The sequence below is a fragment of the Coffea eugenioides genome, chromosome 8, assembly GCF_003713205.1.
Source record: "Coffea eugenioides isolate CCC68of chromosome 8, Ceug_1.0, whole genome shotgun sequence".
Classification (NCBI taxonomy): Eukaryota; Viridiplantae; Streptophyta; class Magnoliopsida; order Gentianales; family Rubiaceae; genus Coffea; species Coffea eugenioides.
This window is the reverse complement of record NC_040042.1, coordinates 2,552,892-2,578,372: the sequence shown is the minus strand read 5'-3', so window position 1 is coordinate 2,578,372 and position 25,481 is coordinate 2,552,892. Positions and strand designations below refer to the sequence as shown.

At 38.0% G+C, this 25,481-nt stretch overlaps 2 protein-coding genes and 1 long non-coding RNA gene across 3 annotated transcripts; 1 reads left to right on the top strand and 2 right to left on the bottom strand.

The window, feature by feature from the left end:
- On the bottom strand, nt 1–3,089 carry LOC113779471 (disease resistance protein RPM1-like). Its single transcript, XM_027325053.1, has 3 exons — nt 2,705–3,089; nt 2,452–2,663; nt 1–2,411 (listed from the first exon to the last, which is right to left on the bottom strand). The coding sequence occupies exons 1-3, from the start codon at nt 3,087–3,089 to the stop codon at nt 171–173; spliced, it is 2,838 nt and encodes a 945-aa protein (XP_027180854.1). The 3' UTR covers nt 1–170.
- Nucleotides 3,090–4,842: 1,753 nt separating this feature from the next.
- LOC113779310 lies at nt 4,843–5,209 on the bottom strand. Its single transcript, XR_003469477.1, has 2 exons — nt 5,080–5,209; nt 4,843–4,898 (listed from the first exon to the last, which is right to left on the bottom strand). It is a non-coding gene; the product is annotated as an uncharacterized LOC113779310 (long non-coding RNA).
- Nucleotides 5,210–9,687: 4,478 nt separating this feature from the next.
- On the top strand, nt 9,688–10,172 carry LOC113779260. Its single transcript, XM_027324800.1, has 2 exons — nt 9,688–9,769; nt 9,842–10,172. The coding sequence occupies exons 1-2, from the start codon at nt 9,695–9,697 to the stop codon at nt 10,169–10,171; spliced, it is 405 nt and encodes a 134-aa protein (XP_027180601.1). The 5' UTR covers nt 9,688–9,694; the 3' UTR covers nt 10,172.
- The last annotated feature ends 15,309 nt before the right edge of the window (nt 10,173–25,481 follow it).

Sequence of the window (25,481 nt, the reverse complement as noted above, 5' to 3'; positions counted from 1 at the left end):
TCAAGCATTATACACAATACATACAATAAATAAGAAGGTAAGACACAGAAGATGATGAACTTCTCACACGGATGTCGAAGGGGAAAAAAATTACTAATAAAAAATAAAAACAAAAGAAGAGGAAGCAGTGCTGTCCACAAGGGAAGCCACAGTGGCTGCTGCTGTTGCTGCTAGGAAAGATTATATGTTTTCTTCTTCTTCTCTTCCCATAGCCGGTGCTCTCTCCATTCCCCATCATCTGTATAGTAACCAATGAGAATTTCAGGAATATGTGCGATTCTTGTGTAATCTTCACTTTCTTCCTTCTGATTCTCTAACAGCTTCTCTCTCAATTGAGAACTCATCTCATACAGAGACAGCCGTTGAAGATGGCTCAAGTGCTGAATACCCAATGGCAGCTCCTCTAGTAATGGAAGTAGCCGCAGAAATAGTATTTGTAGACGAGGCAATGCACCCTCCTCCACTCTCATCCCTCTCAGCCCTTCCATTCTCTTTAAGTGCATCCACTTCAACTTTAGAAACCCTCCAGCCTTGAAGCACAACCCTTCTCCCTGGTAAGATCCACAGAAATTAATTTTACTCAAATTGGGCAAATGTTGGAGCGATTCAAGCGGATCCTCCTCGCCCCTTAACCTGCTCCAATTCAAATCTATTCTTAGCAAGCCGTGAAGATGAGCTACCCATTGTGGCATCTTTTCTAAGCGGCCACGCAAAATCAGCATACCAAGAGATTGAAGAAAAGAAGAAGGATGATGATGATTTAAATCGATTATCTCATAATCATCACCTTTTCCAATTGAAGCAACGCTTAATTGCCGAAGACTGGTTAGGTTGGCAAGGGAGGAGCAGAGCTCCTTTCCATCTTCTCTTCTTAACTTTGTAATACGTAGTTCTCTTAATTGGGTCAGCTTTCCTATCTCCTTAACTATTGTGGATCCACTACTTGCATCCATGCAGCTTAATACTTCTAGGGCAAGAAGCCCTCCCATATTCGAGGGAGCTTTAAATCCATGATATCCATAATCATCATCGGAAGGAACAACTGGTTGAAATACTTCGAGAAACCGAAGTTTTTGCAGCTTTAGGATTTCCATGGGTAATTCCCTAACTCTTGTGTCAGCCAAATTCAGATACTCCAAATGTTGAAGCTTTCCAATGGCTTTTGGGACTCTCTCCACTCTCGTACCCCATAGGTCCAGATGCTTGAGATGAAACATCTTGAAAATCTCATTTGGTATTTCCTCCTGTGTCTCTTGACCTCTCAAATCCAAAACCTTTAACAACTTGCTACTCCCTAAAACTTCAGATAACAACATTTTGGATAGTAGCGGGCTTATGGATTCAAATGTAACGAACGACCGAAGGTGGTCAAAGCAATAATTTCGTCTTTGTTGGTGGTGCTGGGTGTTGTTACTGCTACCACTATGGACTACTAGACGGCGTACCTTATCAGTCGGCCACGTCATCGGTTGTCCAGTAGTAACTGTCACCATGTTTTGTTCCCTTGACTTGAGAAGAATAACTTCTCTTAATAGGTCATGGATTCGACAATATTGAGGTATTCCTTCAAAAAACACCTTAGTCACTTGAATTAGGCTTCTATTGACGAGTTCAATGAGATAACTCCAAGCTACAATTGCAAAACTCATTCCTTCCCTCCGTTCCACATACCTTTCAGCAATCCACAAATGAATTAGTCTAATGCATGCTATTTCATAATCCTCTGGGAAGATGCTTGTGTACAACAGACATGTCTTTAAATGCCCAGGCAAATCATTATAACTGAGAGAGAGTATCTTTTTAACTCTGTCCAGCTTACCCGTGCCTTCTAATTCACCCCCAAGGCTGCGTCGAACCATCTCCCATTCGTCTATTCTGTTTACATCTTTTGAAGCCAAAAGCCCGCTGATTGCAAGGATTGCAAGGGGCAAGCCCTCACATTTGTCCAATATACCTTTGGAAACATCCATCAAATGGCCAGGGCAATTACCACCATTAAAGATCTTGTTGCAAAACAGGGTCCTCGAATCCTTTACAGAGAGTGGCTCCATTCTGTAGACAAGACCCCGAGATTCAATGCAAGAGGCAGAGGCTACATCAGCTCTTCGAGTTGTCAGCATGACACGGTTGCCGTGGCTACTCTCGGGCAGTGCAAATTTGATGGTATTCCAAAATTCCACGTCCCATACATCATCAAAAACAATCGCATACCTTCCAGCTTGTTGAAGAAAATCTTTGACAATTTTTTTCAGCTCAGTGGTAGTCATAGACTCTATCGATTGTGGGACTGGTTTATTCCCTTCCTTGTGTAACTGCTGAATCAAGTCTTTCAGGAGGTACTGAAAGTCACATGTTTCAGAGACAGTTACCCAAGCACGAACTGGGAAATGCCTTCTGACTTCAGGATCCTCGTGGACTCTTTTCACTAGGGTAGTTGCCTTCTGACTTCAAGTGGACTCTTTTCACCAGGGTAGTTTTGCCAAGTCCTCCCATACCAACCACTGAAACAACTTTCAGTTGGTAATCATCCCCTCGGAGGAGCTGAGAAATAAGACGTTTCTTGGGCTGGTCAATGCCAACTAATTTAGCTTCTTCCACAAGCAGCGCATCATCTCTGCTATAGCGCCATGTTGTGTTGTTCACAGCAGAAAGTGAGTTGGACGCTGGGCAGAGATACCATATTCGGATTGGTATCTTTGATGACCTTCAGAAATACTTTTGATTCTGGACTTGATGCTTTGTATTTGGCTAGCAACTCGATGACGAGCTCTCAAATTCTTGATGGAGCTGAAAACTCTCCGAACAGAGCCGTAGAATCCTGTTGCGTCATGCCGAGCAAAGCGAGCTACAAATTCATCAAGAATGTCCTCAGTGTCATAAGCAGCATCCCGCACTTGCTTGATCCATTGTTGGAGCGTGGGTTGAGCGTCTTCTTCTTTTGCTTCTGCCTCTCGCAGGAAAGCTCTCATTTGCTCCAACTCATCCATGATGAATTGGACCTCTCGCCGAAGCCCTCCCAATAGTCGTCCCTCCTCGAGTAGAAAAGTTGAGAGTTGACGCAGCACAAAAGAGAGAACAGTTTCTGCCATTTTCAGTCTTTCTTTTTAACCTAAGAAAGTTGGGGAAGGCGGCTTCTGGTTTATAGGACAGTCCACTTGTAGTATCTTGAAAGGAAGAGGAGGTTATAGATTCACAAGCTGATGAACTTTGATGCTATATGTTGCAGTATTTATCAAAAAGAAAAACGGTGTCAAAAAGAAAAAGAAAGAATTAACCAATTAGAAGAAACTAAAGCAAGAAACATGATGGAAATTGAAGACAAGAAGATAGGCAGCAACGCGAGTTTGAAAGACAAAGCAGCCTCTCACCTGCTTAGAAATTAGAATACAAAATCATGGAAGCTATTAAGAAGACTGTGCAACTGGTGGGGTGATCAGCCTTCAGACCTTCTTTCAACTGTGGGTCCTTTGGTCGGATAAAGAAAATGGTGTGGCTACTGCAGCATCGTACAAAAGCAATGGCCTCTTATCATTTAACAGGGGAAGGAATAAAGTTAAAACGCGGCTGGAATGGACATTGTTGATTTCATTGACGAAGAAATAAAACAAAGTCTTTTGCACCTTCTGCTGACATATACAACCTCATCCTTCTGTGGAACTTAATTCTGCTCTCTCTCTTTTTCTTTTTTTTCCAGGAATACGTGATGCAGAGGAAAGTTAATTTCTTCTGAGTGGAACAGAAAAAGCAACTCAAGACCAAGCTCAATTCAGGTTTCTGATGAATTCTTTTGTGAAATCTAGCCGAGAGTAGCTGAAACTAGTTAAGAATACAAAATTATACTTAGTAGGCAAGAAGCAGAAAGGCATCCAAAGGGTCAGTATAAATTATCTTCAAATTTCAGAACACCAGTGCTTGTGCACCTATTAATGCCGAAAAGCAGATTTTAGCACTTTGGCCCTGTTAATGATTTATTGGTGCAGAGAATTCTAGTAATAGAAAAATGATCTTCTATAGCAATCCATCCCTACTAGACTTTTATAGAGTTGAAATAAAAAATGATTAAGAGTTGCATCCTTTCACCGCTAATTTGTGTACAGTATTTGTGTTGGTCAAAAGGTTCCTTAACGTCAATGCAAGTGTTTAGACAGTTTTTTAGATTTAAAGCTATTGAAGACAGGAAGATAGGCAGCAAAGTGAGTTTGAAAGACGAAGCTGCCTTAGCTGCTTACAATACAAAATCGTTGAAGCTATTAAGAAGCCTCTGCAAATGGTGGGGTGATGAGCCTTCAGGACCTTCTTTCAACTGTGGGTTCTTTACAAGGGGAAGGAAGAAAGTTAAAACGCTGTTGGACTGGACATTGTGGATTTCCTATATGGAACTAATTTCTGCTGACCAATTAGTATTTGTAATAAAAACGGAGCGAATAGCAAAGAAACCTTGGGAACAAACCACTCCAATGCGGTGTCTGACCAAAATGTGAACTATAAATTGTAGCATGCAAATTTAGCCAAAACAAAAAAGAAAAAGAGAAAAGAATAGCAGAAAATGATGAGGAGTGCATTAAAAAGAATCAAATTTCTTTGCAATTAAGGATTACATACCACTCAATCATGTCGTGGCTTATTTCTGTGCTCAGCATTACAAGGCTTAGAATTCAAGAAGTCGCAATCCTTTTAAGAACTAAAAAAACCACATTTAATGAAAATTTACTGCAAAAACAAATTTCAATTCATTCAAATCTCCGCATTATTATTAAACCGTTACAGAAAACCAAAAGAAACAAACCAAAACAAAAATCTTCATAAACCCTAGTACTAAACATTACAGCAGGTCAACATTACCAGCAAATGCAGCTTCAGAAATGGACGTAAAATTCAAGGAATTTTTGCAGTTAAAACTGCAATTTTCAGAAGAACATAAAGTAGAGAGTCAAACAGAGAAAAGTCATAGTCAAATCTAGAGATTCACATTCATTTATCTTTTCAGACAACCTCAAAACTTTAAATTAAATTTAAAAAAAAAACTGAGAAGGAAAAAGAAAAAGCTGAGACAAAAGAAGATAAAGAGAAGAAACTCACCTGAAGTCCGAGACTTTATCTTTTACAGGCAAGGTAGGACTCAGAAGTTAGATCACAAGCAGCAGCAGCAGCAAACTTTGTTGGAGTTAAGAGAAAGAAAAGGCGAAAAAAAAAATGAAAGAGAAGGAAAAAAGGGGTTCGCATTTGTTGAAGTAGACGTAGAACGACGTCGTAAGAGAGCTAAAATGAACTACTAGCATGGAAGTTGAGTTGAGAGTGTAGTTGCTCCATTATTTGTTCTGGTGGAGGGAGACAGAAGAGAGAGAATTTGTATGGGGGAAGAATACAATGTACAAATGTATCAGAAGAAGACAAACGTAAAGGAGGTGAGATTTAATCATTTAAATAAAGGCTAATTGCACTATTCACCGCTAAACTAATCGACTTAGGTATTTTGCCCCTAGAACTATAAATTGTAGTTGTAGTTAGAAGTGAAAGACAATCAAGTTAATTACTCCAGTTGATATTGGAATCGAGTTGGGTTAGATATGAGTTTTTTCTAAATGGGTTCATCAATTAATTAAAATCAAATTTTATTCGAGTAGCATAAGATTATTAGTATTTACATGTAAAATAATCAAACTATTCTGAGTTTAGTCGGGTAAATAAATAATAAAAATTCGAAAACAATTTCAAACTCATTCACAAATGTATTTAGAAAAGAAGACAAATGTAAAAGAAGCGAATTGCACTATTCACTACTAAATTAATCGCGTTTAGTACTTTGGTCGGATAAAGATAAAGGAGTGACTACCAAAATAAAAATGACAGTTGTGAATCGAGTGGAAGCCAGCTATGAGTTTTCCAGGAGCATGTGATGCAGAGGAAAGTTTTTTAATTTCTTCGGAGTGGAACTGAAAAAACAACTCAAGACCAAAGTTCAATTCAGGTTTCGATAAACTAAGCTATAGAGTTACTTTAACCTAAGCTTGAAGTCCTCCGCTACCTTGTTTCTTATAACTGAATAGAGAATACATAACGTTACTGTTGTTGTACGCACTTTATTTGTTTATTTGTGCAATAGGAATAACTTACGGTTAAAGTGCAATTGTTCACTCATCTTTTTTTTTTTGGTCAAGAATGGGAGGTGAGAGCCAAAAACCCATTTTCTAGAAATCGGAAATAAATGACTTTAGTCATTCAATAAGAAGTAGGTCCAGAATTACAAGAGAACTATCTAACTATTATAGTGTTCAATGCATTAGTTTTTATTCGGCACGTTTAAAATTCTACACATGCACATTATGCTGTTTTTTATAATATTACTTTCTCTTTTCTACTGTCAAAATAGAAATCTAAAGTTTGAAAAGATTAAGGTATGAAATAAACAGCCGTAGTGATTTATTTTCGTCCTATGACCAACTACTCAGCATAAGACAATTGAGGTAACCTTTAACTACTGAGCCAAATCCCATCACCACCATCTTATCATGTCTAATTAGTCCTTTAGTTCCTTGTAATGTTAAAAAATAACAAAAATTTGATACACTCGACAAAGTAAGTAAAATCATAATTTTGTGTTTCTATTTTCCTTCTTTTTTCTTTGCGGGAAATTAGGTATACTATTATACTTGATCTTTAATTGCCAATAGTATTGAAGTTGGCATATGTTTCATTCTATAACTATGTGTGTCTAGTGGTTCAATTTTTCTTTTCAAGTTTGCCCTTTTTTGCTAGATTATATTGACCTTTCTCAAATCACTTCATACAAGATGCATGAATAATTAATTTGTGGGAAAATTTTGCTACATATCTGCAAGGACTAAATAAATATTGACTATATATAGTAAGCGAGAATGTATCCTTGTAAAGAAGATTTTTATGTAGGGATACGAAAAAGAGAAATTTGAAACATATAGTTGGATTGGTTTTTCTTGAGTTTAAAGAGTTATAGGCTAAAAAAGGAGTAGTGGTTCAATTTTTTTTTTCTCCAATCCTAGTTCAAAGCCATAATTAACTATTGTACAGTCATAATTTGGATTCAAATGTGATGAGGTGCATTATTCGAGCTATTGTAAGTGAAACAAAAGAAGAAACAAAGTCAAAAAATTTTCCTAGTGATCAATAGTGCCGTTGGTTCCTAGAAATAACATAAAAAAAAAAATAGAGAGACACTATATTGATATATTATAAAGTTCTCTCAATGTTTGTCATTTTTACATGGTAACTTATTATAGACGAATTGTTAAAGCCATGTGAGAAAGTTAAGAACGAAATTACACTGACGTGTTTCATTCCAAAGCTTATTGCATTGTTAGAAATTACATTAACGCGATTCATTCGAAATCTAATTTTATTTCATAATTCAAAAGAAATTTTGATGCAATAAAAATTCTTTTTTGAATATGAGATCTTGATTATGACAATACATGAATACCCTCAATGATATTAGAAAGCGCATTCAAAATTAGGGACTGACGTCGTCCTAATTATTTTGTAAGAAGGACAATCTTGAAAAGGAAAAACTTGAACACTAACCATCAATACAAACTATTGATGAATCTTTGTAATTAACGAGGGAAACCATGTTGACCAATAAAAGTCAATGGTAGTAGGTAGAAAAGCTGGCATCAATGTGCACCATGTTGAGGGTAACTATAGTATAGATATAAATATAGATAAATATTTGTAATTAACAAGGTACATCATGTTCACCAATAAAAGTCAATGGTAGGTACTTGAAAGCGTCCTTTAGCACAGAGGAGCTAGAAACCAAAATGAAATGAAGGAGATCAGTAAATTAATCACAAGATGCCCTGAACTTGCGAGGAAGCCAATTAGTGCAATAATACACCATATTTTATAGATGGGAATCTGCAAAAAAGTGGTGGAGTCGGGTAAGAGTCTGCTGATGCAATTGCAATTGTTGGGCTCCAGGCTTCAAAATAATGCAAAGATGACAATAATGAGTTGGAGCCAGCTCATTCCAGTTGCGATAGCAAAATGCTGTTGTCTGCCAGTCTCTTCCAGTCATTTGCAATTATTAGTGTGAACGCACATGATTGGAATGAGCGCTTGTTTATTTATGTAGAAAAAGTGATCTTGTTAAATCAGCACACCTCTATTCATTTACCTGAGGGCAAAACTCGGATCACATGCATTAATGCTAATAATAATAATGATCTACAATATTAAAGATATATGTGTTATAATTTTGGGTTTCTCTCTCTTCTATTGTTACCTGATTTTTATTTCCCTATCCTTGCTTTTTGTCTCACCATCTCCTTAAATAGTAAGTCATTTAGATATGTCGTGATTTTCCTGTCTTTTTTTTTAAAGCAATACTCTATTGTTAAACAGGGATCTCCAAATATTTTTTAGTAGAATAGAGGCCCCATTTGACAAATGAATTTTTTGAATGTTTGTCTAAATATTTACTGTAACTTACTGTAAAATTTGTGGAAATTTTTTTTAAAATGTGTAATTTTTTTGGATATTTTAAAGTGTAAAGTTTAAAAATTTTGAAAATTTTTTTGATGTCATTGCAGATAAAATTATTAAAAAAACTCGTAACAGATAAACTTGGTAAAAAACTTGTTTACCAAAAAAGCTCATAATGTTGTGCGCCAACTTGTTATTTATATGATACTGCAAGTATTCAAAACTCAAAAAGAGACGTTAAAGGGGCAAACAAAAAAAAAATAAAAAAAGGAAGGCAAACAAAAAAATTTATTAGCAGAGGTTATTTATAGCCCATGATCCCATGTGCAATATTGCAATGCGACATTGGCAATTAGCTAGGCGAGAAGACAAAAGAGATAGAGATGCCGAGCCTTAGCACCAAGCTGTCAAGTGGCCGATGCCCTTCCATTTTCTATCTGCCCAGAAAAGCAATACTAACTTCAGCGATGCCTGCGATTCTTCAGTCATCCTTTTCTTCTTTTTGGGTAAAAAATGGGAGGGTGGATAGATAGGGAAGAACCAGATTGATTAATTAGAGTTACCAAGGGCACGTTTGGCATCTAGAATAAAAGTTTTGCGAACTTATTTCACATATATGTAGTAAAATACTAGTAATTAAGAATGTATACGTGTAAAGGTTTTATCTATTTGGTAGTGCACAAAATAAGAGGTGGATCCAAAGTTAATTTTTTCTATCAAAGTGTTGCAACTTAAGTGGTGAATGATAATTGTACGACTTTAATAGTACACCTACCTTCTTGTTTTAATTATATTTTAACTATATATATATATATATATATATATATATATATATATAGGGCAAATTATCCCAGTGGCCACTAAACTTTAGCCATCGTCGAGTTTTGGTCACTCAACTATTAAAAGGCTGGTTTTGACCATCAAACTGTATAAAAGGTAGACTCGAGCCCATTCTGTTAGATTTAGTCGTTAACTTTGCAGAGGTGTCCGTTTGCGCGATTTCCAATACAAAAGGTAGGGTCAATTTAGGAAGTCGAAAATAGATCTTCTTGTTCTTCTTGTATAAAACTAATAAAGATTACTTACCCGAGAGAAACTACAAGAGAAGGAAATGGAAGAAGCCCAACTTGGATTAGAGGAAGCAGGACCAAGATCAACGCCACCAAGAGTCGGGCCAGCAAGATCCATGCCACCTACATCGTTGACACCCATTTTGCCTACTTGTGTTTGTGGGATGAAGACAGTAATGATAACTTCATGGACTGCACAAAATCCGGGAAGAAGATTTGCCAAATGCGCATTGGGGGAGGTTTGTAACATTTTTTTAGATACTTAATTTATTATTGTGTAAGAAATATAATGAATTTGTTTTTTTTTTAAGGATGGCTGTGGCTATTGGGGTTGGATAGATGATGAAATGTGCGCTCGATCTACAATGATTATACCGGGTCTACTCAGAAAGATCAATGGAATGGAGGAAAAAATGGTTGAATTTGAAAAAGCTGCAAGAAAGTGGGAAGCAAAAGCTGTGAAATTGGAGGGTAAAATGAAGCCACTTCAAACTGAAATTGCCAAGTACAAATCAGCCAATAAGCGACTCATTCGATGCGCAGTGTTGCCTTGGCTAATAGTTGTCTTAGCAATGTTAGTTATGAGAATAGATAATTCTGGTGGCATGCTACAAATTTGTGGCATCGTTGAAAATCCTTGAAGAATAGCTACTCTGTTGTAATGGTAGCATATTGAAAGGGAAAGGGCAAATGGCTTTATAAAGCCCCTTTTGTACCCCTCTGTATAAACATTTTGATGTATAAAAGTTGTATTGTTCACATGAATAAATAGTTATTATTTGGTGTCAAAAAAGGTTTGAAACAACACATTTCAGCTCTACTAATTTCATCAATAAATGACAGAGACATAAGAACTAAACAAAAGTGCTGCATTAACATAGAACAATCTGTGTAGATTGGACAAAATAAATTGTTTGTACATATGGACCATGTTCGTAATAGGTCAGCATATCAAATCCAAAACAAACTTCAAACAAAAAGACAAAATGTAGTTGCATTATGTCCCAATCTAGCTATAGCTTTACTTCCTCTTCAATTTGATCCTCTTTTGACTCTTGGTTGTCCTCTGGTAGTTGTTGCTGAAGTTCCTCCTCTTCTAGTACCAGCTCTACTCCATTTTCCTCTCCAATTTCCAACAGTGAAAGGAGGTTCTTTACCTAAATATGCATAATTGGCATTGATCTGCCCCTTTTCTGAATCTGTTAACTTTCGTTTTCCTGCTTTCCTTTGTTGATGAGCCCCTTGGCTCTGAGACTGTTGTTGGTTTTGTACAACTTCTTCCTGCTGTCGATGCTGTGCATGTTCACTTTCCTCAACAGCAGATTGTGATTGCTGTTCTTGTTGGTTCTGCTGATACTCTTGATCCTGCTGCTGCTGTTGTTGCTGATCCTGCTGCTGTTGCTGTTGCTGATGTTGATTCTGTTGCTGGTGTTGCTGATTTTGCTGCTGTTGATATTGATCCTGCTGCTGGTGTTGCTGGTGCTGGTGCTGGTGTTGGGTCTGCTGCTGCCTCTGGTGCTGGTGTTGGGTCTGATGTTGCCTCTGGTGCTGGTGTTGGGTCTGATGTTGCCTCTGCTGCTGGTGTTGGGTCTGTTCATGCTGACTCTGGTGCTGGTGTTGGGTCTGTTCATGCTGACTCTGGTGCTGGTGTTGGTTCTGTTGTTGCTGTTGCATGTTCTTAGAACCACGTTGCTGCTGTTGGTGCTGCTGCTGCTCCTCGCTATCCTGATTCTGCTGTTGTTGATTGTCTTGTTGCTGCACCTTGCAACCAGCTGCATTATGGCCGGCAACACCACATTTTCTGCAATGGATGACTATTCTTCTCCGCAACCTGTTTCCAGTCTTTTGAGTTTCAGTAGGATCTCTTCTCCTGGCCTTCTTAGGTCTGCCAGGTTGCACTATCCTTTCTGGTGGATCAAGATCCACCCCATCAGCTTCAGGCCACATTACTTGTCCATTGATAGGATACAAAACATTTTTGTAAATTTTTAGAAACAGATCTCTGTTGTAGCAGTCATACACCTCTTTATAGGGGTCGCCATTATTTCTGTGAATTGCTGCAATAGCATGACAGCAAGGAATACCTGATAGATCCCACAGTTTGCATGTGCAGGATTTTTTCTTTAAATAAACAGCAAACTGGGCCCCCCTTGGTCCCCTAACCTGGTATCCATCCACAGCATTCCAAATGGTCCTCCATTGTCTTGATTCTATCACCCTATCATCAATTATTTTTTTAATTAGTGGGCCAATGGACAATTCAAACTTCTCCATTGCAGTTGTCCTTCTCTGTATCCTCTCCATCAGAAATATCCTAATGGACTCTAACATTGTGATAATTGGCTGCTGCCTAGCTTCAAGTATATGACCATTAAAACTTTCACACAAATTATTAACCAACATATCGCATCGAGTATGTTCTGAAAAAAAAGTCTTACACCAATGACTGGGATGTGGTGCTTTCTTCACCCATTCATATGCTTCCTTGTCAAAATTTTCCAGATCTGCTGATGCTTTCTTGAATAGTCCCTCAGTAGTACTTGCTGCAATGTTCCACAGTTTTGTCTTCAGGGCAAGTCCACGATGTTTCTTCTTGAAGTTGTTATACAGGTGATGCACACAGTATCTGTGCTCACTGTTTGGTAGTACCTCAGATAATGCTCGGTCAAGACCCTATAAATTATTACAAACAAAAGGCATTAGTAAATTGAAACAGATTTGTGTACTGTGCATATACAAAGGGAAGGAGTTAATACCTTCTGCTGGTCAGAAACAAAGGTGTAGCTGTACCCATTTTCAATCTGCAAGTCATTCTTCAGCAGCTCAAAAAACCATTTCCACTGTTCAGTTGCTTCCCTCTCAACCACTGCCCAAGCAATGGGCCACCATCCATTGTTGGGATCTACTCCAATAGCAGTCAACAGCTGTCCCCGATATTCAGCCTTTATGTGGCATCCATCAACCCCAATAATGGGCCTACAACCGTCAAGAAAGCCTTGTTTTAATGGTCCCAAACAGCAATAAAGTCTCATGAATTTTGGGTTGCATCCAGGTTGTCTGAAGGGAGTAAACATAACTTCCATTGTGGTATTTGGGTGTGTCCTCTTAATTTCTGCACAATATCTCCATATGTCCTTATATTGCTGCTCTGCATTCCCTTGAATCTCCTTTTTAGCAATTGCCCTTGCATTGTATGCCACCCATTTTGAAATTTCAGCTTTGAAGTCCTCATCAACTATTTGTCTTAATAATCTTGGAGGCATTTCAACATTACATCTAAATCTCTCCATGTACTTGTTTGCAAGCCACTTAGCAGAAATATTCTTGTTCTTCCATACATGACTGCAGTTTGTGTGCTCATTATTCATGCTCTTGACAACCAAATCAGCTATTCCAAGTTCCTTCTCAACTGAAGCATAAACAAACCATTGGCAAGGAGGTTTGCATTTTGCTCTAAACCTTTTTTTTTCATTTGTGTATGGCTTTACTGGTTTTCCTTTCATGATGGAATATGTTCTAACAGCTAATCTTAGCTGTTCAGCTGACTCAAACTTCATTCCTATGTGAAACTCAAAATTAGGGTCTTTTAGATCTCTCTCCGGATTGAAATCAACATACCTATTCCTCCAGTCATCATCATTCTCTTCATCTGAGGAGCCAGCATCACTATGCAACTCAGTCACCACTGTGTCTTTATCTAATGCATGGACATCATCTAAATGAGGAGCTGCCTCTTCTCCTGATGCTCTATTGTTGTTTCTTCTCCTTCTAACTCGCTTCTTCCTCCGCGACTGTTGGTTTCCAGTTCCCACATCCGTGGGTTGTTCTTCATTTGTCTCAGGCTGCTGCTGATGTTCAAATTCAGTTTCAAGTCCTGATTGTTGTGACCATGGATCCATCCCAACTGTTTGCTGTTGTCTGCCTAGCTCATCTACAACTGATTCTTGCTGTTGTGCAGCATTATTACAATCATCATTAGAATTGGGATGCTGTGAAGATCTAGGTTGCTCTGTATTTGAAGAATCCACACCAGATTTTAGCCCATCAACAATCAATTCTTCTAACATTTCTTCATCCCTACAGAAATCCCTATCAGCACTAAAGCGATCACAGTCTCCATCCGAATCAGTATCAGTCTCCACTTGGCCATCTATATTTCCTCTATCATTTGCATCCCCATCATCCCCATTATTCAAGGCATTCTCTTTAGAAGAGTTCCCAACATCTATCTTGCCAATTGATCTTGTAAATGGCACTAGTTCAAATCCAGGTTCCCTAATAACATTTCCATTTTCGTCAAGTTCCTCGATGGTGACTGCGGCTTTTTTACTCAGTTGTAGATCAGAAGGAAGGGACTTTGTGGCCATCATCTTGATTTCATTCTTTGACTGGTGGTCACAGTACACCTCCATGATTTTATGCTTATAAGCCCAATTGCAAAAACTGATAATGGCTTTATCAGTAGATAATTCCTTCAACCCATTTCGAAAATCTTTTCCAGGCTCAACATAGTAATACACCATACATCCATAATGCCCTAATTTATCCACCATGTAGTTTATTTCATGCACAGACATTGTTTCCGCATCACATAAATCAACATAATCTACATGCCCATCAATGTATCTGTAATTTTGCCAATTGAATTTACCCCCATGATACATTCGTATGGTGAACAGAGAAGAACCTGGCACTGCATGACATGCGATTAGTTAAAAAAATTAAAATTTTAGTCAAAACTAGTAAACCCAAATTCAATGAATGAATTATTTATTAACCCCTTTTTCCAGCATTAAGAATACTTTAATCAGTGTACTATGAAATCTCTATGCTTTATTGCAAAAAGCCAAAACAACGATAAAATGTAGCCCATACATACATGAAACACACAATCTATTCTGGGATGTGGATAACTAAACAAACTTAGGGATTTTAAAACTTTACCGTATGCATCAGATGGATCAAAATGCTGGCCCCTTGGTCTAATCACCCACTTGGGCCACTCCATCGTTCCACGAAATGAAGATCTTGTTTGTCAACCCGTTCTGCTGTCGCTCAATCCCCCAAAATTCTTCGTTGTTGCGTTTTTCTTTAATTGTCAATTGTTTGATGTTTGGGTTTAGGCAAGGAAGAAAAAGAACAGATGCATGGGAGAGGAAGAAGAGGTGCAAGTGATATTTTCGACTTCCTAAATTGACCCTACCTTTTGTATTGAAAATCGCGCGGACAGACACCTTTGCGAAGTTAACGACTAAATCTAACAGAATGGGCTCGAGTCTACCTTTTATACAGTTTGATGGTCAAAACCAGCCTTTTAATAGTTGAGTGACCAAAACTCGACGATGGTAAAAGTTTAGTGGCCACTGGGATAATTTGCTCTATATATATATATATATGATTTAGTGGTTAAAGTTGAGATTTTGGTCTAGTGCTTTTATTCTTCCCAAATCTGTTATCAAGAAGATTTGTAGTATGCTAACTGAGATTAGAACTCATTACGGGGCAAAAGTTAAGTGGACTGATATATGGATGCCTAAGAAGGAGGGAAGATTGGGCCTGTTTGATTTAGAACTTTGGAACGAATGTCTAATCATGAAGCAAATATGGCGTGTTTGCTGTAAAAAGGATACCCTTTGGGTTAAATGGGTTCATACCAACAACTTGAAAGGGTGTTCCTTTTGGGCAGCAAAGATTCCGGTTAATAGTTCTTGGGTATGGAGGAAAATATTATTGTCGTTAAGGGAAGAAGCTTAGCCTTTCATTAGACATTTGATTGGAAATGGTGCTGATACATATTTCTGGTATGACTGCTGGCACCCTATTGGTCCTTTATATAAATATTTTTCTGAAAATTTGTTGATCGCAAAAGCTTCAAGAGTCTCTAGGTGTATTCAGGGGAGTATGTGGAAATGGCCCCAAGTGAGACGAAGAACGGGGGAGATAAAGAAACTAATACGGGAGACCCCGCATTTATTTTTGCTTAATACACATGTTGCGGATGAAGTATACTGGTATGGTAGTGCTTCTAGCCAATTAACATTCCATTCAGCAATTCCAAAACTTTGAGTTTGTGGAGCTCCAGTGCCATGGGACAAGCTGGTATGGGGGAAGGTACTGTACCGTGTTACTCTTTCATTGGTTGGATGCTTTGTAGAGGAAGATTACCTACCCGAGACGGTTTAAAAGTCTGGGGAGTGGCTTTGAAGTCAGATCAGTGGGTCCTATGTAGTAGTGCTGAGTCCATGAGGCATATTTTCTTTGATTGCAGTCTATCCAATACAGTATGGCAGAAGCTACAGTAGTTGTGTGCAATAGTTAAGTGTTGGCTTGTCAAACTAGCAAAAATAAAAGTTTCTACTCTAAAAATATGAATTCGAGTGTGGCGGTGAGTAGGGTCGTATCCACAGGGATTGGATGATTTATTTCTTTGTGAAAAATGGGAGATTAGGAGAAATTAACTAAATAGCTCACTTAAATAAAATGAAGACGGTATCGCAGAATTAAATAAAACTAAACCAATGAAAGACAATACTCTAGTCGAATGTCTAATTTTCACTTTGGTTCATTTAACTGATCATCGATGCAAAGGTGAAATCACTTATTCATGAATAAATTGGTTATGGTCGTCAACACGCTCTGACAACCTACCTCGCCTTACTGCTTCGATAACCACAACACGCTCTGTGGCTATTTCTCTTGCCAATTAAGCAACCCTAAACAAGCTCTTAGGATTTAACCTATTGACAGTATTAATAATTAGAGAAGCTACCAATTCTAACCAACAAACACACAAGCTCGGTTCATTTAAGTTAGATTATATATTGACAGGCGTCAAACCTGTGCAATAATAAATACCTGCTTAAATAAAATACAAATTCTGTATATAGCGGTAAGTAGGGTCGAATCCACAGGGACTGGGGATAATTTAATTTCTTCTCAAGTTCCAGATATGGGGGGTTTTGAAAATGATAGTAACTAAGTTACTTGGAATAAATTAATTAAAATAAAATAACTACAACTCAAATAACTAATTATCACAATAAAAATGATAATGGCACGAACTCGTAGCCAAGAGACAACCTGCGGAGATGGTTCACTGAATTCGATCACAGATGCAAGATTATTCCAGTTACTATTCTGATAAATTAGTATATAGTTTCATACACGCGAGATAAAAACCAACTCTTCCTCAATTGTCGATAGCCAGGTACGACCTTAACTATTTCTACTAATCAGGAATACCCTAGGTACGACCATAGAAGTTCAATTCCCTAATGCATGAATAATTAGAAGAGCCTAATTCTAACCAATCAACACGCTATGAGGGTCTCTTTAAGTTAGCCTGCCTATCTCCCTGACACAAACCCAATCATGCCAGTTGCCACCAGTTTAGAATAATTAAACAATTACGGATTTAACTACCCTAATTGGCTTCAGGTTATTGAATTAATCTAGAATCCGGGCCCTGGATAATCGAATAATAAAACAACCATATGAACATAAAGCAGAAGACAGACAAATACCAGTGAATAATGGAAATAAATAAAAACTAATTCGATCTCACAAATTTAGTAGAACCAAATCCTCCGTTGTTCTTGACTAGACAAACTTAGCCACGCCTCATGAGAAAATCTTCCAGTAATTCCACTGAGGTCCAGGCCATCAAAAGAGCCAAGAAAGAATAAAAACTAAAAAACTATCCTAAGCTTCATAAAACTAAAGATAAAAAGTGATTCATCCCAAACGCCTTCTTCTTCTTAAACGTTTGTTGCTTTTTGAAGCAAAGGGACAATTTGACATAATGCTTCTACTCCGTGGTCCCCGCCGAGATTGAGAGTCAAACAAACTCAAAAGAAAATCCTGCCGAATTACTCCTTGTTTCCTAATGTTCCTAGGACTCCTTGTACCAGCCTTCTCTTCATCAGCTCAAAAGGGAAGCCGTTTGTTTGATCTCTTGTGGGCCACGTTGAGGGAGCCTTGCAGAAGACTCCCATATGTGCAGTAATTTGCTCAGAAAATCCCTCCTTTTTTGTAGTTTCTGTTTCATTCCCTGAAATTAAGTCCAGATACCAAATATAAGTAAATATTACTAATTAAAACAGTATTTGGCAAGGACAAAGGGGAAATTAACAATAAAATAACCAACAATTAACACCCTATCAATTCCCCCCACACCTAAATCATGCTTGCCCTCAAGCATAAGAACAGCAATTGAACACCAAAATTTGACAATGGCTATTGCTCTAACTATCATATTGCCAAGATACCCAGAAAAACATATATCAAGCATCACAGTTAAGATCCAAGAAAAATCACTCCGGTTAGCTTCCCAACCACCAATTTTTCCAATTTAAAGCAAACTAATCTAAGAAAAAGGAATGGTTGCTCACATTTATCAGCAAATGGTCCAACTATTAACCAAAATCTCGACATTAAAATCACAAACTGGCAAGCTGACTTATTCACATACTAACCCAATCTTTATTTTATTTTTTCCTTTTTTTTTTTGAGTAGCAAAAGACTTAGTCTATAGCCCTTAGAGCCTTTTGACGCGAACTCCAACATTTGATAGATGGAGGAGCCCGGTTACTCAGCTCTAATTGCTACGGGACCACGCACTCATAGTAACTACTACCTTTTGACGCGAGAATCGACACTTTAGGTGAAGATCCCCGGTTACTCAGTAGTAACAACTAGTGGAGTACAGTCACCTCTTATTTATGATAACATACCACAATAACTAGAAAATATCACAAAAATAACAGCAGCCAGCCTCAAATTTCCAAACATGGAGAACTAAAATTAATAATTGGACCAATTCACATGAAAAATGCCAACAATCATTCCCTATGCCTAGAAAAGTTAACCAAAAATTGGAAAAGTCAAGCAATTATTGATATTCACCAAAGAGATGTTCCTGAACTCAATCACATCAACTCGATACCTTTTATTAATAAACTTGGCAATAGCAGAATTAGAGACAACAATCCAGCATCAAACTTGGTATTCAAATAAAAAACTGACCACTAGGAAAAGAAAATAAAAGAAAATAAATGAAAAGGAGATAAATATCAGACTTAAAACAAAGGAAAAACACCTAAAAAAAAATCAAAAATTGGAAATATTAGCACCCAAAACTGACCCCCCCACACCTAAATCACACATTGCCCTCAATGTGATAATGTAAAAGCAGAAGGAAGGAGAGGGGCAACGGTACTTCCCTGAAATCATCAAATTAGGGGCGGTTCAGGTGGAAATTGTGAATCAACTCGCATCTGGAGCTAGTGCCATTTGTGGCTTCACCATGGACTCTAGATATCACTCTAAGCAACCAGAGACTACAATTGCCAACAAATAATGGAAGCCGGAAATTCAAAGCATTAACAATTTTAAAGCCAACCCAACGAATAAAATGCACAATTCAATCACCCACAGGTTATACGAATACCCCAACACTAATACAATTGCAATCAATGAGCACCTATGGTCCAAACGTAGTCAAATTCAGAATCAAGACAGTCCAAAATGCAACAAGTGTTCCAAAGAGCTTAGTAAAGGAAACCAAAAGGAGAAAATGCTCCTAAGCAAGGCAATTAGAGGTAACCACTTCAATAAGCAAATTTAAGCGTAACAGGCACCTCTTAATTTAACCAACAGCCGCAGCAAATTACCCACAATACTAGGACACAATTCCAATAATGCATCAAAACAACAACTCAAACAAGTGATGCCAGTGTTTACTCAAAACAATAAACCGCAACAATTGGACACAATTCCAATCAAAATCCCAACAACTGTCTCCAGTTGGACAGTCAAATATCCGATTCAACCTGCTAAAAATAGCAAATGATCCAAGAGAGGGGGAATTCCAGCAATCACAGTGCAGAATTCGGGCAACACTTTAAGCACAAGAGCCCAGTAGTCAATTAGGCAGTCAAGCACTTAAGATTAAGAAATTTGAGGCAAACTACTGCTACCAGTACCACTGGTAAATGCTCAAGGAAAAAGTAAATCAGATGGCCAACCAAAGCCACTAAGAAATACAAACAGCACCAGACAATACTCCAAGAGCCTAAACAACCGACAGTTATATCAGACTAGGCAAATCAGCTGCAGGACATAACCCAACCCACTGGCTCCAGTAACACAGATGCAATCCAAACAAATTTACTCAATGAAATCGCAATCATCAAAATCCCATCAACATCAAGAAATTTGGAATCGGGGACCAGAAAATTAATAAAGAAAAACCTGGCACCAGGGAGGCTGGGCTACCAACGGCAGCGCTGGTTTGTGCGTCGCGTGTGATGGAGGTGGACGAGCGGCGTGGTCTATCAGCTTGGGCTTCGTCGACGAGCTGTGGCGGCGCTGGTGTCACGCGCGGGCAGCGCACGGTGGGCAGAGAGAGGAGCTGCAAGCTGGTCAGCAGCGTGCGACAATGGGGGAGAACGGGAGAGCTGGTGGCGCACGAGGTTGTGGCCGCTGGTGGAGGTCGGCGAAGTGGAGGTGAGCTCGTCATGGGCTGGACGAGCGCCGCTGCGGGAGAGGAAAAAGGAGCGCTGGCGGCGTGCGGCTGAACGAGGGGTGGAGCGCACCAGCGACGGAGAGAGAGAGAGGGCGCAGCTTGGGGTGGAGAAGGGAGAGGGAGCTGCGTGGGTGAGCTGGAAGTGCGCTGGGCAGAGCTGGCGGCGTGGGATTGCGGCGGCGGGCGATGGTGGCTTGGAGGTAGAGGCGTGCGAGTGAAAGGAAGAATTGGGGAAACAGAGGCCGCGGGGAAGAAGGAAGAAAGAAAAGAAAGAAAGAAAGAAAGAAGAAAAGAAAAAAGAAAGAAGAAAAGAAAGAAGGAAAAAAATAGTTTTTTTTTTTTTTGAAATTTTTTTTTATTGCACACTCAAATTGCAAAACTCGAATTTGAGAACCAAAACTGAAGGTGTAAAACGGAAAATGTTTTTATTTTGAATTTTTGATTTTTTTTTTTTAAGGAACCTCTGGCTTAGCCATGGGCACGTCTAACTGCTATAGAGTCCGCAGATCCTGAACGAAAATTTTTTTCCCTCAGGCGTGACCACCTGGCGTGGGCACGTCTAACTGCCTTAGAGTCCGCAGATTCTCGCCTTCCAACCCTTTTCCCCAGACGTGACCACCTGGCGTGGGCACGCCTAAATGCCAATTCCCTGTCACCAAACATCAAACTATTAATTGCTACCAACACCTAACTAAAACTTCAAAAATGCATGAAAACTGAAACAAATAGTCTTGGGTTGCCTCCCAAGTAGCGCCTTTCTTTAATGTCTTTGGCTAGACATTTTCATGTGTATTCATGGAGGATAAAATCTTGTGGCTCGTTTCAGTGCTTCATCTTCTATGTAATCCTGATAGCCCTCGTAAATAGAGTAATTCTTGGGCACACGAGCTACGGGCTTCCATGGACTAGTAAATGGCACCAAACAAACAAGTGATGATCTTAAATCTTCACTCACTCCTCCATCAAGAGCACTTATTGGTTCGAGATATTTTGCCATCATGACTCTTAATTTATTCCTGGCATGAAATTCAAAATCGTCTGGTATAATAAAATCAATCTCACTAACAGGAATTAAAGAATAAGAGTCAGGAAAATATTGATCAAGGAATGGAGGAGATGTCACCGCATTTGGAGATAGTTCACTGGATTCATTCACTTGAACCATTTGATGTTGGGGTCTCAATTCTTGCTCTTCAACTTTCTTTTCAACTACATCTTTAGATTCTTCTTCTCGAGACTCTTGCAGTATCATGTCATTTGTCAGAATAATTGCACTCTCATCTTCCTCATGGTCGATAATAGTCGGTGAGGACAATTCTTCATAAACTGGAGAAATCAATTTGCTCGTTTTAAATGCCCATTCAAGCCTTGCTTCTTTCATCTCTTCACTCATCTTTTGTGTCTCCTGTTGAAGTTGATGTACCTCCTGTTGAATTTGATATGTGTTAGTAGCTATTAATTCAACCATTTCTTCAAGAGACATACCTGACATGGATGACGGTTCTTGAGACTCTAGCTGTTGAAAATCTAGTGGCCCTGTTGTATAATTGTAACTGGAGTTATCCCACCATCCTTGATCATACCCGTTTGGATTAGGGTTATACCACGTTTGAGACCATGGTGAAAAATCTCCATAATTATTGAGTGGGACACTCAGATTATCTTGATATTCGGGGCACATACCGATCGAATGATCCCTGGCACAACAAATTTTACAGGTTGCAGCAGCCATTCTTTCTCTAATAGAGTTTACTGCCTCTGAATATGCAAACTTAGCAAAAAAACTAGTCTCATCGCCTTCCCCGGAAACAAAATCCAGTCTATCACCAAAATACGGAGTGTTAGAAGCCATAAACTATAATAAAAAAAATAAGAGAAAAATAAATAAAAAATAAAAACAAGATGAACTCAAAAAGAAACAAATTAATCTGGCACCAGTCCCCGGCAACGGCGCCAAAAATTGACAGGCGTCAAACCTGTGCAATAATAAATACCTGCTTAAATAAAATACAAATTCTGTATATAGCGGTAAGCAGGGTCGAATCCACAGGGATTGGGGATAATTTAATTTCTTCTCAAGTTCCAGATATGGGGGGTTTTGAAAATGATAGTAACTAAATTACTTGGAATAAATTAATTAAAATAAAATAACTACAACTCAAATAACTAATTATCACAATAAAAATAATAATGGACGAACTCTAGCCAAGAGACAACTTCGGAGATGGTTCACTTAATTCGATCACAGATGCAAGGATTATTCCAGTTACTATCTGATAAATTAGTTATAGTTGTCATACACGCGATAAACAACCAACTCTTCCTCAATTTGTCGATAGCCAAGGTACGACCGTTAACTATTTCTCTAATCAGGAAATAACCCTAGGTACGACCATAGAAGTTCAATTCCCTAATTGCATGAATAATTAGAAGAGCCTAATTCTAACCAATCAACACGCTACGAGGGTCTCTTTAAGTTAGCCTGCCTATCTCCCTGACACAAACCCAATCATGCCAGTTGCCACCAGTTTAGAATAATTAAACAATTACGGATTTAACTACCCTAATTGGCTTCAGGTTATTGAATTAATCTAGAATCCGGGCCCTGGATAATCGAATAATAAAACAACCATATGAACATAAAGCAGAAGATAGACAAATACCAGTGAATAATGGGAATAAATAAAAACTAATTCGATCTCACAAATTTAGTAGAACCAAATCCTCCGTTGTTCTTGACTAGACAAACTTAGCCACGCCTCATGAGAAAATCTTCAAGTAATTCCACTGAGGTCCAGGCCATCAAAAGAGCCAAGAAAGAAACGAAAAAACTAAAACTATCCTAAAGCTTCGATAAGAACTAAAGATAAAAAGTATTCATCCCAAAACCTTCTCTACGTTTTTCTTTTTAAAGCCAAAGGGAACAATGACATAATGCTTCCTACTCCGTGGTCCCCACCAAAATTGAAAGCCAAGGAAAGAATACAAAAGCTGCGGCTCAATTTTCTTTTTGTTTCCTCGGTTCCTAGGGCTCTCATAGCCCTTTCTTCATCAGCTCAATAAGGGCCAAAGGGAAATCCATTTGTTTCCTCTCTTCTGGGCCACGTTGAGTGAGCCTTGCAGAAGACTCCCATGTGTGCAGTAAATTGCTCAGAAAGTCCTTCCTTTTTTGTAGTTTCTGTTCCATTCCCTGAAATTAAATCCAAATACCAAATATAAGTAAATATTAATAATTAAAACAATATTTGGCAAGGACAAAGGGGAAATTAATAATAAAATAACCAACAATTAACACCCTATCATATATTCCCGTGACATAGATTCGAAAGTTTCTTTTACAATCAAATTACATCACGCGCCACATATACTAAAACCATCAAACAATTACGGATTTGATATTTTAGATTACAATAGACTATTTCAACAATTAAATATTGATCAGGTATTTAACTATAGAAAATAATCATAAACATGGATGACAGAGAATATATAAATACTCAGAAATAGATGAAGCAAATAAATCAAATTAGATCTCACAGAATTGTCGAACCAAAGCTTCAATTATCCTTCAACTAGAAAAGAAATTAGCCGCTCCTTATGGTGGATTCGCGGCCACAAGATACTAGGGTTTATTGACTTTTAAGAGAAAAAAAAAAGGAAAAAGAATGAGAGCCCCCTTCCTGAAGGCTTACGTCCCCCCTCTTAACTAACGTCTCCCTTAACCCCAGGAAAAACGTTTCCCTTTAGGAAACTAATTAGAATCCCACTTCACGTATGCTTCTTCCAATAAAGAAAGGATTAGGACTCCTATTCCACTCATACTACTAGATGGAAGCAATAGATTATCTATTTCTAAGGATATCAACGGTCTTCCAATTGCTAGCAAAGATTCAAAGGGTGGCCCGCTTCACATCCTGTAAGCATGGGTTTCTCATCAAGCAAAGACGTGGTCACGCCTTATAAGATGTAGTCTTCTGGAAATTCGACTTTTAATACACCTTTTACTCTATTCTCACCAACAATTCCTAAAAACAACACCAAAAATCAAATATGAGTAAAATTCATCAATTAACACCATATTTTAGCAAAATAAAGGGGAAAATATTCACCAATTATATGCATAATTAATCATTTAACAAATTCCCCCACACTTAAACAATGCTTGCCCTCAAGCATTCACTACTCAAGAATCACAGTCAAGATGGCAAATATTTCATAGCAAAGTGCATACTAACACAAGTATCATGTCTTCTCAACAATTTTATCAAAATCAGGATGCACAAGTTTCAACAGCCCTCACACGGATAATAGTGTATACACTCTGCACTCTAGTGTTTTAGGGATATTTAGCACTCAAATCAACTCCATGCAATGACATTACCATAAACTTGCTAATATATCACATTTCCACCACTTAAAATGAATTCAATGCAACAATCAAAGGGTCTTTATAAGGGTTGTAACGGGGCTTGGGTTAAGGGTTGGATAAAAGGGAATTATTTAGGTGTACATATATCAAAGGAAACATCAATAATATTCTGCATGAAATCAAACTCCTTTGTCATTCACATATATAGCTGGCTTCCAAGTGTGTCAATAATTTCACTAAACTTGGCAAGTGCAAATGCAATTTAGGCATTATCCCAACTACCACAAAACAACACAAGTGCACCTCACAACAAAATTTTTTCTTTTTCTTCTTTTTTTTTCTTTCGATTGTTCTCTTTTTTTTTTCAATATTTTTTCTCTTTTTTTTGTATATTTTTTTTCATTTTTCTCTCTTTTCTTTTAAAATGCACAACATAACTATCACACTTGCCAACCATAAACGTACTTTTGGAACACACTTGAAACTTCATGCAAGAATATTAATGTATTCCTTTGACACAAGGTTCAAATGAGAAGATCTAAACAAAAGGTTTAAGGTAACAAATTTGGCTATTAAACAAAGAAAAAGATTGAGGCTCAAACAGGGTTAACTATGGGTGAACATAATTAGGGAAGGCATTTAGAAAATAAAAAATGGTTAAGCCTAATTGCCCTTATCATTTTAATGCATCAAATTCAAGCATGGTCTCAACATGTATAACAAAGCAAGTTCTAGAATGTCAAATCATGTGTGATATCACTCAACAAAAGAAGATAGAGCAAAATATATTAAATTGCTCATAAAGCCCAAAAGCTCACAAAGTGGTTAAAATTATGTCAAATCTAGCACATCCATCATTCAAATCAATTGCAAGAAAATAACATACTCATGCTAGTAACATTGCCCTACTCATATTTGCATTTCAACTGCATTTTCATCCTACCCAAACTGCATTTTAGTTGTCTCAAAATTACAAATATAGGAATGGCCAAAAATTTTGCTACCATAAGAAATACCCCTCTCCCACACTTAAACATGACATTGTCCGCAATGTAAG

Bases quoted from the DNA above. Each gene is read 5' to 3' on its own strand.
- LOC113779471 (XM_027325053.1), bottom strand. From the start codon at position 3,089: ATGGCAGAAACTGTTCTCTCTTTTGTGCTGCGTCAACTCTCAACTTTT. The intron at 2,664-2,704 runs GTCATCAAAGAT...ATCTCTGCCCAG, and splicing joins AATCAAAAGTATTTCTGAAG to CGTCCAACTCACTTTCTGCT. The intron at 2,412-2,451 runs TTGAAGTCAGAA...AAAAGAGTCCAC, and splicing joins CCCTGGTGAAAAGAGTCCAC to GAGGATCCTGAAGTCAGAAG.
- LOC113779260 (XM_027324800.1), top strand. From the start codon at position 9,695: ATGAAGACAGTAATGATAACTTCATGGACTGCACAAAATCCGGGAAGA. The intron at 9,770-9,841 runs GTTTGTAACATT...TTTTTTTTTAAG, and splicing joins CCAAATGCGCATTGGGGGAG to GATGGCTGTGGCTATTGGGG.